At 33.7% G+C, this 15,754-nt stretch overlaps 2 protein-coding genes across 7 annotated transcripts; one reads left to right on the top strand and one right to left on the bottom strand.

Annotated features, from left to right (window-relative positions):
• Window positions 1-2,579: 2,579 nt before the first annotated feature.
• Window positions 2,580-5,801, top strand: LOC119635000 (trypsin-1). Of its 5 annotated transcripts, none has more exons than XM_038029491.1 (4): window positions 2,580-3,735; window positions 4,477-5,386; window positions 5,465-5,544; window positions 5,606-5,697. In XM_038029491.1, the coding sequence occupies exons 1-3, from the start codon at window positions 3,618-3,620 to the stop codon at window positions 5,526-5,528; spliced, it is 1,092 nt and encodes a 363-aa protein (XP_037885419.1). In that variant the 5' UTR covers window positions 2,580-3,617; the 3' UTR covers window positions 5,529-5,544; window positions 5,606-5,697. The 5 variants fall into 5 exon arrangements, with proteins under 5 accessions (XP_037885419.1, XP_037885420.1, XP_037885416.1 ...); XM_038029488.1 differs by having other exon boundaries at window positions 2,599-3,735; window positions 5,439-5,544; window positions 5,606-5,801; XM_038029489.1 differs by having other exon boundaries at window positions 2,602-3,735; window positions 5,457-5,544; window positions 5,606-5,801.
• Window positions 5,802-6,050: 249 nt separating this feature from the next.
• LOC119634996 (lysosome membrane protein 2) lies at window positions 6,051-14,476 on the bottom strand. Of its 2 annotated transcripts, none has more exons than XM_038029481.1 (7): window positions 14,152-14,476; window positions 8,138-8,229; window positions 7,413-8,074; window positions 7,069-7,349; window positions 6,876-6,994; window positions 6,693-6,818; window positions 6,051-6,482 (listed from the first exon to the last, which is right to left on the bottom strand). In XM_038029481.1, exons 1-7 carry the CDS (start codon window positions 14,198-14,200, stop codon window positions 6,138-6,140), a joined length of 1,674 nt encoding a protein of 557 aa, XP_037885409.1. In that variant the 5' UTR covers window positions 14,201-14,476; the 3' UTR covers window positions 6,051-6,137. The 2 variants fall into 2 exon arrangements, with proteins under 2 accessions (XP_037885409.1, XP_037885410.1); XM_038029482.1 differs by having other exon boundaries at window positions 8,138-8,217.
• Window positions 14,477-15,754: the final 1,278 nt, after the last annotated feature.

The raw sequence follows: 15,754 nt of genomic DNA, 5'->3' as shown, positions 1-15,754 counted from the left end.
TAAAGTGCAATTGTCTTCATAAGGTATCGAATTCGCAATATTCATCTGCCTGTGCACTTGGATGCAATATTCTCAAGATCAGAAATTTTAGACAACGATGAAGTTTGGTGCACTTGGTATCGGACTTAATTCCCTATAAAATATAAATTTCGATATGTTCACGGATTCTCCTACAAGCGTACTTGCCGTTGCTTGTCTCGTTTTCACACACACAACTGACTTCATAATGTTTACAACACACCCTAAAGAAAGTTTCAGAGACCCCCATAAAGTGTATATATTCTTGATCGGCATGAAGTACTAAATTGATAAACCTACAGTACCCTTGTACCCGTCTGTGGACACTCTGCTAGTCCCAAAAACGAACATATCGAGTTCAAATTTGATAAAACAACATGACAACAAGCTAAATGTGTTAACTGTAAATTAATCATGGTGGACATCATAACGTGGCAGGTTAATTTTTCTTAACAATACCTCTTAGTGAAGTAAAAGGTGAAATGTAAATTTCATCTCATTCACGTATGGGGCGCCAAAGATATTAACAGCGCGGGGCATGCGAGATTCGACTCCACCCGAATATAACTGTCTTACTTGTGTTTTTCTTTCCCTGCTGCTTATTTTAGAAACGAATTTTGACTTCTGTGAACTGGTTATGAATGAGATATAGGTTTAAAAGGTTAACTATTCGAGCAAAAAAATTTTCCTCTTAATATATATATTTAAAATTGCACAAGTATTTATAACGACGGAAAACAAGTTTATTTAACAAAAACTATGTAAGCATTATTTAAAAACCATTTGCTTTATTTTTGCACAAATATTATTAAAATTAAAGAAATATTTCTTCCAATGACCCAAAAAAAATTTTCAAAAAATTTTTGCCCCGAATTATTAAAATTGTTTAGATAATCTTTTTTAGGGGGATATTTATACCAAAAATTTGAGGAGAAAAGTTCTGACATCGTTTTTGGCAGATGTTATGAATATGTCACGAATTTTGTGGACACACAACGCACATTATCGAGCCAGAGTTACTTGTTTTCTAATTCTATTTATAACCTTCGAAAATATCAGTCAAAAACTCCTTAAATAAGGCAAACTTATGCCGAGTACGACATTCCCTTAAGATGTTGACGTGTTCATCCGTCAAAAAGTTATTCTCAATTGATTTTATACCTTTGTATTAGTATTTAAAATTTTAAAAATATCTATTAATTACTTGTTGCTAAAAAGAAATTTTCTTTTCTTCGTCAACCATATTCAAAAAGTAAATTAAAGGGAGGTCGTCGTTAATATCGCTCCTAAATGTATGATTTCTTCTTTCTTTCTTTTCGCCCAAAATATATATAAATTCCATTGTTAATTAAACGAATATACTGGCGTAAATGCTAATGACTAATGACTTATGACTTATGTTAACGAAAACCATTAAGTAAATGAAGCCTTACATTAAAATGTACCGCTGTAAACTTCACCATTCAGCACTAGTGTAATAAAAAAACCTTAACATATATAAGTATGTTTAATGATTACGAAACCTTATTAATTTTTGCTCATTTATCGAAACAAAACAAGACACGAAAAACCGATAAAACCAATACAAAGTAAAGAAAAACAAAGCGAGCAAATATTGAAACACACAGCATCCGCATCACATCTTGTAATCATCATTAACAAAACAAGCCGATTATGCTACTTCAAAAAGCAAACACAAACATCACAGCAACAATTTTGTTTCTGTGCAAAAAAAAAAAAAAGAGCAGTGCAATGCATAGGAGTGTTTGCTTCCCCCATTAACTTCCTGAGTGCCGTTAAATATTAAAGCTTACCAAAGCAAACATGTACATACGCGAATATAGTCGGGCATTGTTAGTACATGTGAATGCACATCAACTGAAAATATGTGTGATAGCGTGTATGTTAATGATAATGCTTTTAAAATAACGTTAACAATAAACAAACGTGATCACTTAACCAGACTTTGTGTATTAATGGTAAGCTACAGCTATTTGCGGTTAGATATCATTATTGTTGTTGTTATTGCTGTTGCTTTTGGTGTTGCTCTTGCTGTTGCTTTTCAAACCATTGAAAACGAAAGTGATCATATGAAACAGCGCGAACAGGTGATGCCGTTAAGCACACTCAAACACCTTCTCTTTCAATGGCACGTACCATCAGATGGGTGGCTGCATGTTGTTTACTGGAATTGTTGATCATAATAATAATGATGCTAGTGATGATGAGAATGATGAGGATGATGATGATGATAATGATGATAATGATGATGATGATGATGATGATGATGATGATGTTATTTCACTTAAACGTATGTATATAAGTTTGGTTGGCGTGTGAATATAAAGTTACGTTAGCAGAGTTTTTTGCGCCACCTTTAGAGTATATTTGCAGCATTTTGTCTTCAAGAGGCAGGTAATATAAGTTTGAAATGTGAAGAAAAAAGAAAAAGCAGCAAAAAATGTTAACTTTGTGGCTTATATTTGTAATCGTAACCACCGTAAATACAACACAGTTGCATTTCATCTGCTGTCGTGTACACAACGCGTTTTTAAAAAACGACTAAAAACAGTTACGTTTCAAAATTAAAGAAAATATTTCTTTAGACTAATAAATACCCAATAATCTAATGTAATACTTAGGCAGTGCTTTTTTGAAATACAACGAGAGAAGTAAAGGTGCTAGCGTACCTTAGAGGCAAACATTTTAAAATCGATAACGTAATATTTAGTGTTCATCTCATATACACAACATACCAGGGCAATGTGCATTCAATTTTGCAAATTGAAAGCCCCCCAATTAATTACGTAATAAAAACACCGTACAGAATTGTGTTTGATTGTTTCATTAGTTCGCAAATAACTGACACATTCACATAATCATTATTAATTTCTACAAATGCTTACGAACTTTAAAACAAAAGTAATTCTTGTGTCCATTAAAATACCATAAAGAAAGAAAGAAAGAAAAAAAAGCGAACCAAAGTCCAACTGTAAAATAGACTGTAGAATGTTATGGACACCGCGTCTGCATTGGCCCTTTTAAAGGCGCTGCCAGCGATGTTAGCGTTAGCTGCTACCGTTACATGGTACAATAGATTGTAAGACAAGTGCTCCGAGATCTTAAATGTCATTAAGAAACACTAAAAACCAAAAAGTGGAAGACTTGAAATAATGTCACAAATAATTTATAAAACGTGAAAGCCATTGTCATCATGAAATTGAAGCAGTGTCAGCGACAACGAAAACAACAAAAGCAACAACAATAACGCTATCATAAAAAAAACCATCCGATATATATAATATTCGTTTTTAATTTGAATTAAAACTCTATGAGACTTTCTGTGATATACTTTACAGGCTTTTTTTTGCTTTTATTTAGAAAATGCATATAAGCAATTGCATATCGAAATAGCCGAGGAAAAGAAATTCACAAATTGAGCGTACAGAGAGGCGCACACTCGGGCGCACGTACAAATGCACTGCAAATGATTTTATTGGGTAGCCGTTATATTAAACGTCGTACTTTCTTCGATGTAACGCGAATTTGTTATTATATTCGCTTGCCTTAACATTAAATTTAGTGAATTATGTTTAAAAATGTGTTTCAATTTTCATTTGTTGTTGTTGTGGTTAATGATAGCATATGATCGAACAGCAACAACTATCGCATCATCGATTGCCTCACAGTATTATAATAAAAATCAATTTGCTACCGGTAATTACATTACACTCTAACTCACTTACTAATAACCGACGGTTTTATTACGATATTTATTAGCACAAAGAAATGACCTATCAATGCCCGAAGCCAAAAGGTATACACCAAATATACAGCATTACTACTCCTTCCTACAAATTCTCACATGTAAACATCATTTCCAGAAAAGCTTTTTAGTGCTCTTTGAGCTGATATTGCAAAATTAAGATTTAGGTTTTCTAGCGCTTCTTTTTGCCAATTTTGAAAATTTGATCCTAAAATGCTATGCTATTAACACCATAAAAGGGACGGAACACATTCCAAGATAGCCTATTAACGCTGCCGTTCAACCAATCGAAACATAGCAATCTTTATGAAGCAGTGGAAAAAATACTTCCTTTGCTTATATCCCTACTACGGTATTTTCAGTTCAATAGTTATCTTACCTGTACCCGATTTGCAAAAACTTTTCGGGAAAGCAAGTAAGAGCTCCTCACTTTAAGAAGCGAAACTTTATAAAAAGAGAAGAAGTTCTATATGAAGGACAGGAATAATATACACAACATATAAAAGAAGTTGTGATCGATCATATCTTTCTAATTTTTATTCCTGTTTATTTTTTCCTCGAACCTATGCAAACTTACGATAAAGTAAGACGTTACAATGTTTAGTTAAAACTCTTCGTCAATCGTACTCCTTCGAATTTCTTTACGTATAAAGATGATGCAATGATTGTTTTCTAAATTCTTTTACTCCCAGATTGTGGAGTACGACCATCGAGACAGGAATTACCTGTAACAGTCTCAAATCACTCACGTACCGCGAAAATTATAGCTGGAACGTATACCAAAGACGGACAATTTCCATGGCAAGCATCTCTTGAACTTTTGCATCCATCCTTGGGATTTTTGGGACACTGGTGTGGTGCTGTACTGATACACCAATATTGGATCCTCTCAGCTGCTCATTGTGTACATAACGATTTATTTAACCTACCTTTGCCGCCTTTATGGACCGTGGTATTAGGTGATTACGACCGTGCCGTGGAGTCGGGTTACGAACAACGAATACCAATTGAAAAAATTTTTTTACATAGAAAATACGAAAATTTCCTGCATGATTTAGTGCTAATGAAATTATCGATGCCAGCGAACCTTTCAAAGAAATCAAATATACGGAGAATCTGTTTACCATTTTTATTTGGCGGCGTTCAATCAAATTCAGATGATCATAGCGAGGAAACGTTGAATGAGCAACTGAGTACAACGGCTGACTTTGATATAAATGAAATACCAGAAAAATTTGGAAATTTTTTACGCAGCGTTCAAACTCAGAAGCCTCATCACAACGTTACTATACCCACTATGAAACAATTAATGGATTTAAAGATTCTCAACCGATTAAAAAGAATCAATCAAGTTAATCGTATTGGCACCGTGGCACGTATTAAAAGACGTAATGACAGATATATGAATTTTCAACAATATGATGGTGAAAAAGTTGACATCAATAAATTTAATGAACATAGACAACATTTACGTTATGTTGACAATACGAAAGAATTACCTTACATGGATTGCATAGCCACCGGCTGGGGTAAAGCTAACATAAGCGGAGACTTAACAGATTTATTGCTAAAAACTAGTGTACCATTGCACAACAATCGAAGGTAAACTGGGTAAATGCACTTAAATGTGAAAAGGTTTCATTAAATTATGCAGTGTATGTAATTGTTTTAGATGTAAAGAAGCTTACGGAAGTTTTGTGCGAATACATCGCGGTCACTTGTGTGCGGGGAAATTAAACGGTAAAGGTGGCACCTGTGTGGTAAGCGCACTAAGAACATAAACAAGAAACTATGAACTTCTAAATGCTTTTATAAAACCAGGGCGATTCCGGTGGCCCTTTACAGTGCCGCTTAACGAAAGATGGTCCCTGGATTTTGGCCGGTATCACTTCATTCGGTTCAGGTTGCGCAGTTGCAGGTTATCCGGATGTTTATGTAAGAATATCACGCTATATGAAATGGATAAAAGATACCATCGCCTACGAATGATGGAAGCAAAACTTTTGTGATCTTTTTTTCGCGTAAACGTCAACACACTCACCAAAAAGTACAACAATTTCACATAGCATACCTTTGTACATAAAGATTTTTTAAATTTATTATAAAGTTTGCATCTTTTAAGAACTATTTATAAAGACATTAACTTAAATAACTATTATAACCTCACCTTTAATACAATAATTGCAAATATGTAATAAAAACAATAACAACAATTTGAAAACTGCCCCTAATATTTCTTAACTATTTATAAAAAAAAAAAAAAAGAAGATCTTATCGAGTATTATCACAGTCTTAATAAAAGTCGCATGTGTAACTGTACGCATGATTAGCTCTCAAATCTATCGTAACTCTTCTAAAATGTTTCGCCCGAGTCTTCCACGGGCGTAAATGTGAACACTGAACCTTTTTCGTCCTCATCGATCCAGTTTTGCAGCTCTATCGTTTTCTCATCTTGCAAAAGTGGTTGAATAGATGTATCCGGCCTTTTCACTGACACTCTCCTATCTAGAGGGAACTTTATAGTTTTTATCGTTGCATATTTGGTTAATGATTCGGGGAGACTTTTCCATATGGCGCAGGCAATTGATGATAAACCGGCAGCAATTAATGTAATCATTAAAAAGTCTTGCGCAATGGGTCCGACTTTAAACGATAAAATAAGCAGTGTTTTCAAATACGGTGTAAGGTCGTCAAGACCCTGGAAAGGCATTAATAAATGCGATTCATGTGAAATAAAGCGAATAGGAAAGCTGTATTGTATGGGTTAACAAAAAGCGCTAAGCAACCTTTATATGTTACTAATGCAACTATTTCACATAGAAATTTCTTTCTTTTCCGATAATAATAGAGAATTGATATCGAATATCGAAACCAAATTAAATTTTTTAAATTAATAAAATCCACTTACGATTTGTAGCCAGAATATCGGTAGGACCATGTTTCGAAAACGTTGAACTTCTCCGTTAAAGGATACGTCGGACATGGCTAAGTTGACCTGGAAACGCGATTTAACACTCATGGGAATGCCAAGTTGCTGAAGAGAGTTTACAAAGCTTACAAAAAGTTTCAAACTTTCACGAGTAAAAATTACCGGTTGAAGAGCAATTTCAGTTCCATGCTTCCTTTCGTTTGGATCCAAACCTTCGAATGGCTTCAATAGTGAAGGATCAGCATTAAAGAAGTGCGGAAACGAGATGGCCAAAGGTATGTCTTAATGTAAATGAGAAAACGCAAACATTATATGAATTTCCTTTATCTACTTCCGCCCGTAACGAAGTACTTACTGTAGTAACAAGGAGTTATATTGCCCAGACCTCTTTTTAGGCATTTTCGATTTTTGCAAAAACATGAGGAATCCCGGTCACTAAGATCACTGTCAAAAGATTTTTCGTGCAATTTAAAGTTATAAGCTTCAATTCCATTAATGGTGCTAGGATGGGTAAAAACGATAGGTAGTGTACGGCAGAATGTTTTGCGGTAGATGCGAAAAATTTCACCCTTCTCTATGTCATGAGGAAACAAGGAACCGTCAAAGGTGCCATATACCCTATTGCAGTTGGTTAAGCTAAGTTGAAAAGTTGCTTATGTTAGAGTATTCCGAACCATTCTATGGAAGTATTTTGCTTACTTTTGTTTTCTGCTGTTGGTCCAGTAATGTATACTTTTCTCATTATTCCAAGTATTAATGGAGAACTCCCTATAATACTTCGGTTGTTGGTCCTTTGATACTTTGCTGCCAGGTAAGTGCATGTTAACCACATTATGGCCTTCATTAAACATGCGTTCCAATAAACCGAATTTCTCAAAATTAATAATTTGCGGTATAAGTTTCGAAGCCAAATACACTAGGCGGTCTTCATACCCCCATAAATAGTCGTGCACTGTTATATCCAACATTGTTTTCGATTGCAGTTGCCTTGTTAAAGCCCTTAAAGCCATGGCAGTTATCATTGAAAAGGAAGAAGCTAGTGATGTGGCACCCAAATAAGGTAAATTCGGAGCAATGATTTTATCGACCTTAGGGTCACCCACTGATCGCTCTCTAACAAACTTGACCGTGCGCTTTGGTACAAACGTTACCGTGTTGTTGGCATGAAAGGTTGCATTATGATTTTCCAGAAATTCCTGGTAAACGTACGGACCCACTTCCTCCAACTTCATTTTATGGTCAACACCGCGGGAAAATCTGTCATAGTTCGTAACATTAAACATGTAAACGGTAATGAAAATGTCAAGAGGCGGCTTCTGCCAAACTTTAAATAAAGTAGAACCTTTTCGAAAGCTCATTTGCTACGATTAAAAAAAGGAAAGAGTTACTTGGAAAATTACTAGCCATAGAAGTCATATGCTTACAGACTTCACAATCGTTCTGACAGGATCAATGATGAAAATCGTTGTGGCAAGCAGCATCAAAATTATCCCCAAAAAACCAACTGAAAGAATTTCTATAAAATTGATTTGAAATAAGAAGCAGCAGAAAAGTTTAAAAAAATAAAGGGAATGATACATGAGAGTGCCAGGAGAAAAGTGAGACTTTCAAAACAGGCGAGAAGAAAATTACACTTAGATTTTTAAAGACAGGACACGAGATGCTAGCAATATACATACACAAGCCAATAGTGTAATAACTTATTTCGGATTAATATAAGGGATAAAATCGGTTATGATAACAATATTGGTATATGTAAAGTTCAGCGTGACTTCAACACTTCGATTGTGTAAACAATCGAAAAAATTGCCAGCCAAAACCAAACTTGGGCTTATAAGCACTTAAATTTAAATATACATAACATAAATACACATAATACGTAAATTCATCTTAAACTGCTTACTTCGTTAAGCTATCGCAACGTCAAGACTCAGCTGTGGTATTGAAATTAACAACAATCGCTGTACTACACTACACAATTTACATTAGATCATTGAACTGCGTGGTATTTGATAACTAAACACATTTACGTACGTGTACATACCAATCTTTTTAAACTTAGCGTGAATAAAAGAAAAAAGATGCTCATTGGTATTGGTATTTGCTTATCTATTATACTTACCCGCGAAGAATGTGGATATACTAACACCAAAAACTTCATATTTTAAATACATATTTTTGATCAGCGTGAGATTTGTCGTAAATTTATCCGCCTGTCTATCTTCTGCTGTTGTAACACCGCCGTGATAATCACAGTCTCCAAATATGCCTAGCAAAGCCAAGAAACTCTAACTTTCAGCCTACAAAAGATGCTTGACTAAGGCTTGTCCGCACGTAATAAAATGCTACGCAATCTTAATTTATCAGTTGGAAGTGATGAGTGTTAGAGATTCGCCCTAAGGCGAACTAGTTTTTAACATTTTTCTATTTTGTTTTCTTAACATTTATCTCGTTATTGGTGAAAACTGTAAACGCTCTATGAATAACTGAACATTGCAAATGGATTTCATAAAGATGAAGAGAGGATAACTTTCCTTGCCTTGACTTATATTTTGAAAGTCCACTGGCTAAATGTTCTCTTGATTGAAGGCATTTCGTGACTGACTTTTTCACATCTGTTGTCAGCAGAGTTAACTTAACTCTCAACTTTTCGACTAAAGGCGACTTAATTGTAAGCAGAATTCTTAACAAAACAAGGGTGAATCTCAACGACGTGCTATGTAAATATATATATCTCCTCCATCTAACCTCTACCTCCATCAAAAAAGATTCGCGGTGCCTTTCGCTTTTACGCACTTTACTCTCAATTGTATTGCAACCATTGTCGACTGAAACATTAAGACTAAAAGATACTTAACTATCTTCGCTTCAATTAACTTATTTGAAAAACTTTTGCAAAGTTTGAACGGTTGTTTGAAAAATAGCGAAATTGTTTAGAAAGATCTGCAATTAATCAATAATTACCGGAAAGTGTTTATCGAACTGCACTTTTTACAATAATATCTCATTTAAAAAACAGGTTGTCAATATCTTGATCTAAATAGCTCAATGTTGCTAATAAATGATGCGAGCAACATCAACATAATAAGTACAAGGCAGATCTTTCACTGCAACGTAGCTACTAATCTCAGCCGTTTAGAATAAGCAGAGCAACTGAGCGTTTTCGCACACCTAAGTTTAAGACTGGCACACAAGAACGAAAGCCTACTGATAGACACCGGAATGGATGCACTGAAAGAATATGCTAATCTTGAAATCCATTAAAAAGGATGCAAGCCTTGAGAAATCGAGAATTGTTTCAACCACCGCAAATTCTTTAAATTGTTAAAGCATACCTACCTAAACAAGACAGACAGTTTTTAGTCTATAAAGGAAGACTATTTAGTTTTCAAGTCATTTCCCTTGACGTGTGAATTATATCTCAACGGGAATCATTCCCTCGAAACTGCTTTTTGCCAGAAAGTGAACTTTTTGACTTCTTTGTGCACACTTTTCCTCAAAATGATAACAGGTATGCGGTATTTTGCTTTCTATTTACAACATCGTCGACAGGGTAAATAGATTTATACAAAAGTAATCGCTGAACTCAATTAAATGAAATTATTATGTAAAATTTTCCATTAATAAAATCGCGTTCAATCGCGTGAATATTTTAGGTTTTCATTTAATACGTTTCGTATAATTGATTTAAGATCATTAGATTACATTTAGCCTTTTTCATATTTCGACCTTTACTAGTACCCTAGACATGAGTTATTCACTTAAAAAATCGACATTAATTTATTTTAAATTATAATTGTTTCAAAGATCATTATCTCGGTATAAAATATGTAATTGTGTATTTTCATCTTTAATTTGCATAAATTGATCATAATAATGAACGGCACTACAATTATACGATTCTAAATTGTACAGTTACTCTATACATATACTCGCACATGTGCAAATAAATATATGCAAAGCGTACGACAATCAAAACAATGACAGCCCTGAAGTAACATAGCGACAAATCTGCACCATATAAGTTGCGTGTAGAAGATTATAGCGCAGCATTGGATGATGAGTGTAATGCACCCAACGCTTATATCGCTACCAAATTTGAAGCATCTGTGACAAGGTCATCTAATAGATGAACGAAATTTTGAATTTTTTTTACGTGTACTGGTCAGTCAGACAGACATAGTGTAAAGTGTTAAACAAACCGGTTTCCGAAAGTCACATACAGTCAAAATAACGTAAAATTAAACAATTCATTGCAATACACAAGTAGTTTGCTGAAGTGAATGCAATTTTAAAGAAGTAAATCTTAAAGCTTTTCATAGCTTATTGCGTTTAGGGCACTGCATCCTAAAGCAAAACCCGTTTATGACCGGAAATTAAATAATCCATCATATAACGAACAACGATATACGGACGGCACTGCCTACACGAACCAACCTCAATGATAACAAGTGTCGTTTATATGGCCTGCAATGAAGTTCAAGTTCAAGTTATTAAACAACTTTAAACTTGTACACAGCTCTTTGGTGTACGTTTCATTTTTGTTTAATAAGCAAAGTTTCGGCTTTTCGGACAATCATTACTATATGCATTTTACTAGGAATAATGCTCAACATTTACTTTATCTGAACTACGCAGGAGTTTCCGAAAATTCTTGATACGTAAATCAATAAGATGCATTAGTCAGTTTTCGATACGCTCTTATTATTGCGCATTTTCTTTTATACTTATCATAACTAAAATACATTTGCAGTTTCTAAAAAATGCATAAAACTTATTTTTGTACTTAAGCATAAGCGCTGAGGTAAATTTAAACAACGTAAATATAGCTTAACATCCGTGATTTCCTTCATCCAATTTTTTAACGACTCTTAGACCTTATAACATAAATGCACGCAACAACAAAGAGATAATAATTTGTAGAAAAAATAAAAATAATTAACTGAAGAAAAGGTATAAATAACTCTTGCGCCCGGCAACAATAAAAGGTGACGAAAATAGGAAAAAAAGACCGATTTCTACACCTGAAATCCGGAAAAAGACTTTAATAATATTAATAATAACGAGTTGAATAACCTGATGTAGGAACATCATCGTCCATACAAGTGACACTTTGCCTCAAACATTGCCTAGTGTCCATATGCTCCTCTGACAGTTTAGATTAGTTCAGAATAGTAGCGGCCCACCATCTTGTTAAACTTAGAAAAACTTACGTTTCAACTCACAGCTTCTTTTAACTGTGAAACCTAACTGGACGTAAATTCACTTTCAGCACAAGCAATATCCTGACAACCATCAAAAGCATCTCCTTTCAACAACGATGAAAAACGAGTGCAAGTCTATCCAAGATAACCGGCAATTAAACTTAGCAGCTAAAGCCTTCTATACTATTTAGATATCGCAACATCTATTTTCGCATATAGTAATAACAAAACGAATACTAGCAATAGAAAAACATACGGTTATCTGGGTGTTCTTCACATTTTTAACGCTTTATAAGCAACTCATTCCTACTCAAACCAACAATCCCCGAGCTGAAGTGAATATGATGAATATCTTGCGATATTTAATTGTATACCTTGTGTTAAATTGTTTTATTTGTAGATGCGTCACCTAGGGACAGAGAGCAGGTTAATCCCAACACATCTTTTATAATAGGTGCACACACAATTGATAGCATCAGATTTACTTTTGCTTTGTGCTTTTTTTGGGTTTTTCAATGCCTCGAAATGTCGGATGAAAACTGAACATTAGCAAAAACTAAAACAGCACAAGCAAAAATGTAATATGTCAAGATATTACCATCCACATCGTACGGCTTCGGCCGATATGATCATATATATTTATTACATATATTTAACGGCTCTTTTCAATTCACCATACACGGAGTGTGCCCAAAATTCGTATTAAGGTCAATAAAAGTATCTTAATTTGTTATTTTTCAAAATTTTGTTGTCTTGATTTTGGGTTAAACCAATTGTAATTGGTCTCCGCTTGAGAAATTGCTAATGTTTTCGTTTTCAGTATCTATTAAAAGGCAGCAAAATCTATTATTTTAACAAAGTAAACCTGTTTTTCTTTCAAATTTTTCTTAAACTCCAGTGCGTTCGTTTGCTTGATCATTGCTTGTATGTGCGTGTGTGTGTGCGACTTTTTCAATCAAATTTTTCGAAACGCGTTAAGAAATACTTTTGAAAAATTTTCATCACTCACTTATTATTTATTTATAATCATTATTTTATTTATAATTCGTAAATTTTCTACTTCGAGGTGAAGGAATAGGGTTCCCAATCGTGCCGCAACTGGACTAACTCACGATACAATTACCTCATTTTGTCACTTTTTATAATTTGATGCCCTCCTCTGCCCAAGAAGCGTTACGTTAGAAATATATATATATGAGAGGAAAGAGAAAGAGTTAGGGAATAAGCCGCATCCTAGTAGGTACATGAACATTTGCCGACTTAGCACGCTCTATAATCGACCCTACGCTACTCTTTACTCTATTCTCTCTATATATAGCGTAAACTTGGATTTCATAGCTTTAGATAAAAGTTTAAACTTTAACTTTCATTACTCGTCAACTACAGCGGACACGATAATAAAAATTTCAGCGTAAAGTATTTGTAAAAAAACGGACAAGATCATCTGGGTCCACCTTATGCCAAATGCTGAATGTAAAATGGGCTCGAGATAGATGAACATAACTTTCTTCCTTCATCTTTTTGAGCTTGAAATTGAAAAAAAAATTAAAAAATTTAGACGTCATTTTTAACTAAGATATTAGTCAGTTTCGATTGCAGACGAGCAGACAACACATTGCCAGAAACGACCGATCGATTAGAATGCTAACGGAAGTGGAAATTAATAAAGTCACAAAAAAAGCATAGCTTAAATCATACAGAAATGAAAGGCATCGCCCATCTTCGGGTTATCTACGAATAGGATGTAAATGAAATGAAATGCAATGCAGACCACATTTTTTAGAAACTTCGCCCCGTACAACGGTTCTTCTAGCTTTAAATTTAGTTCTTGTAAAATCGTATACTTTGTCGCTCAATCTGTCTGCGGGGAATCTAAAGACGACGTTTAAGAGCTTAAAAGTAAAAAAAGCATGAAATCCTTTAACTAAATTCGCAACCGCTGCACTTACAAACTTTCAATTACAACAGTATTTTAGTTGCGTGTCCTATCGCTAGCGTACTGTGCTATTTAAGGCGGCCAGTAGAAATGTGTTATTAATGTGTCCCGAATATTTTCAAAAATGTGGTAAGTGCTAAAAATTTTCTTAGCATTTTTTTAGTTTATTACTCTTAGCTGTTAAAAGAACATCAACAACATATACCTGACATTGTAGCCCTCTCTCATAGACTCTCTTTTGTTTTTGTTAATGTTCGAAAAAAAAAGTGTTATTATATGCAAAAATGCAGAAACTTACTTAAATTAGTCGAAGGACTTGTGCCGCGCGCGAATATATTTATTTTCATTTTTAAACTTGTTTCTTCTCTTATGGCTATGTATTTAAAAATGATCTTCAAAAATCTTCGCGTTTATAAAGTTTTCGAAATATTTTTAAATTCCACGGTTTTTTAATTTCTTCCGTTCTCTTTATATTTGTCACAATATAAGCGATAGTTCTGGATCAGTTTCTTTTTAATTTTCTTTTTTATTTATTTTCCATATTCTTATATATATTTTACTTTTAAATGCAATAAATATGTATCAACATTTATCACCTGCTAGTCGTGCACGCGTTCTGAATTTAATGTGGATCTTGCGGCTGCTGTATGACTCTTTTATAGATCTCTCTTCAGTGTTTTCAGTTTTTAACCGGTCTCTAGTATGTATGCACACATAAGCAGATGGTGTGATATTTCTTTCTTCTTACCGCGCAGAGCCTTAACAATAATTCTCGCTACATGCGTTAATGTTAAGCTTTTCTTAAAAGAGCTGGGTAGAAAAAGCTCAGCCTTCTTACCCATTATCAGCTAAGAGGGCATTATCTCCAATTTTCTATGCATTACATTCATACATTTAGATATGAATATATAATTGTGTTTATTTTTAATTATTTAGCGTAAGCTTGGGTAAACGATGTTTAAAGGACTTATCGCCAAATCATAGAAATATGTTCATTTGTTTTCCTTCTAAAATTAATGGCACGTGGTTGTGACGACTGTACACGTGACTCATATACATACATATTCTAAGAAAACAATAACTATTAATTATACTTAATAAGATTTCAGGTATATTTTGATTACAATAAATATGACATTATTGCATTTTCTACGTTTTAAGTGTAGAGGTCAAAAGCAATTGAAATTGTAAACAAGTAGATTAACCAGTATTAAGTGTTGCCTGTTTATCTATAATAAATCTTTTTTTGTATTTTAATAATGATTGTTATGATTTGTTTGCATAATTATTTAGTTAATCTAAATTAGCGAATTTCTTAACAGAATTAATTAATTGATTAAACTGTAATAGTTAATTATAATTATTGATGATACATTTTATTAATTTAAAATGAAAGTTTTTTAAACCAATTTCTTAAAGAAAAAAAAAAGCTCCTAACAAAACTTTCATTTATCATTCTTCAGGTTAATTACTATTTACGTGAACGTTTCGTATATATGTATATATGTACTTATTTTTATATACTTCGTGCTGCTTTAAAATTATTTAATTCATTATATGCTTTATTATAATATTTTTATCCCAAAGAAACGAATTCTTGGATTAAAATAGGATGAGGACTAACAGCTAAGACCCCAAATGTACCCTTGAGTTAATATACTCTGAAATGCATTTGCAGATAAACGCAACGAGTATAGAGTTGAAGCTGATCGCATGACAATGTTTATTTAATCTACTACGATCTAATTACGATCTTGTGAAAAGTTTACACAGCAGCTTCGTAAACAACCGCAAAAGCAACAAAAACATAAATCACTTGGGTTCGTGCCCTCATCATCTATAATGTGAATTAATGACGTGAAATTTTGAATTTCTTTTATGTCATGCGATCATGAAAAAAC

This window comes from Glossina fuscipes, unplaced genomic scaffold (genome assembly GCF_014805625.2).
Source record: "Glossina fuscipes isolate IAEA_lab_2018 unplaced genomic scaffold, Yale_Gfus_2 3, whole genome shotgun sequence".
NCBI classification, from domain to species: domain Eukaryota; kingdom Metazoa; phylum Arthropoda; class Insecta; order Diptera; family Glossinidae; genus Glossina; species Glossina fuscipes.
This window is presented reverse-complemented; position numbering and strand designations above follow the sequence as displayed.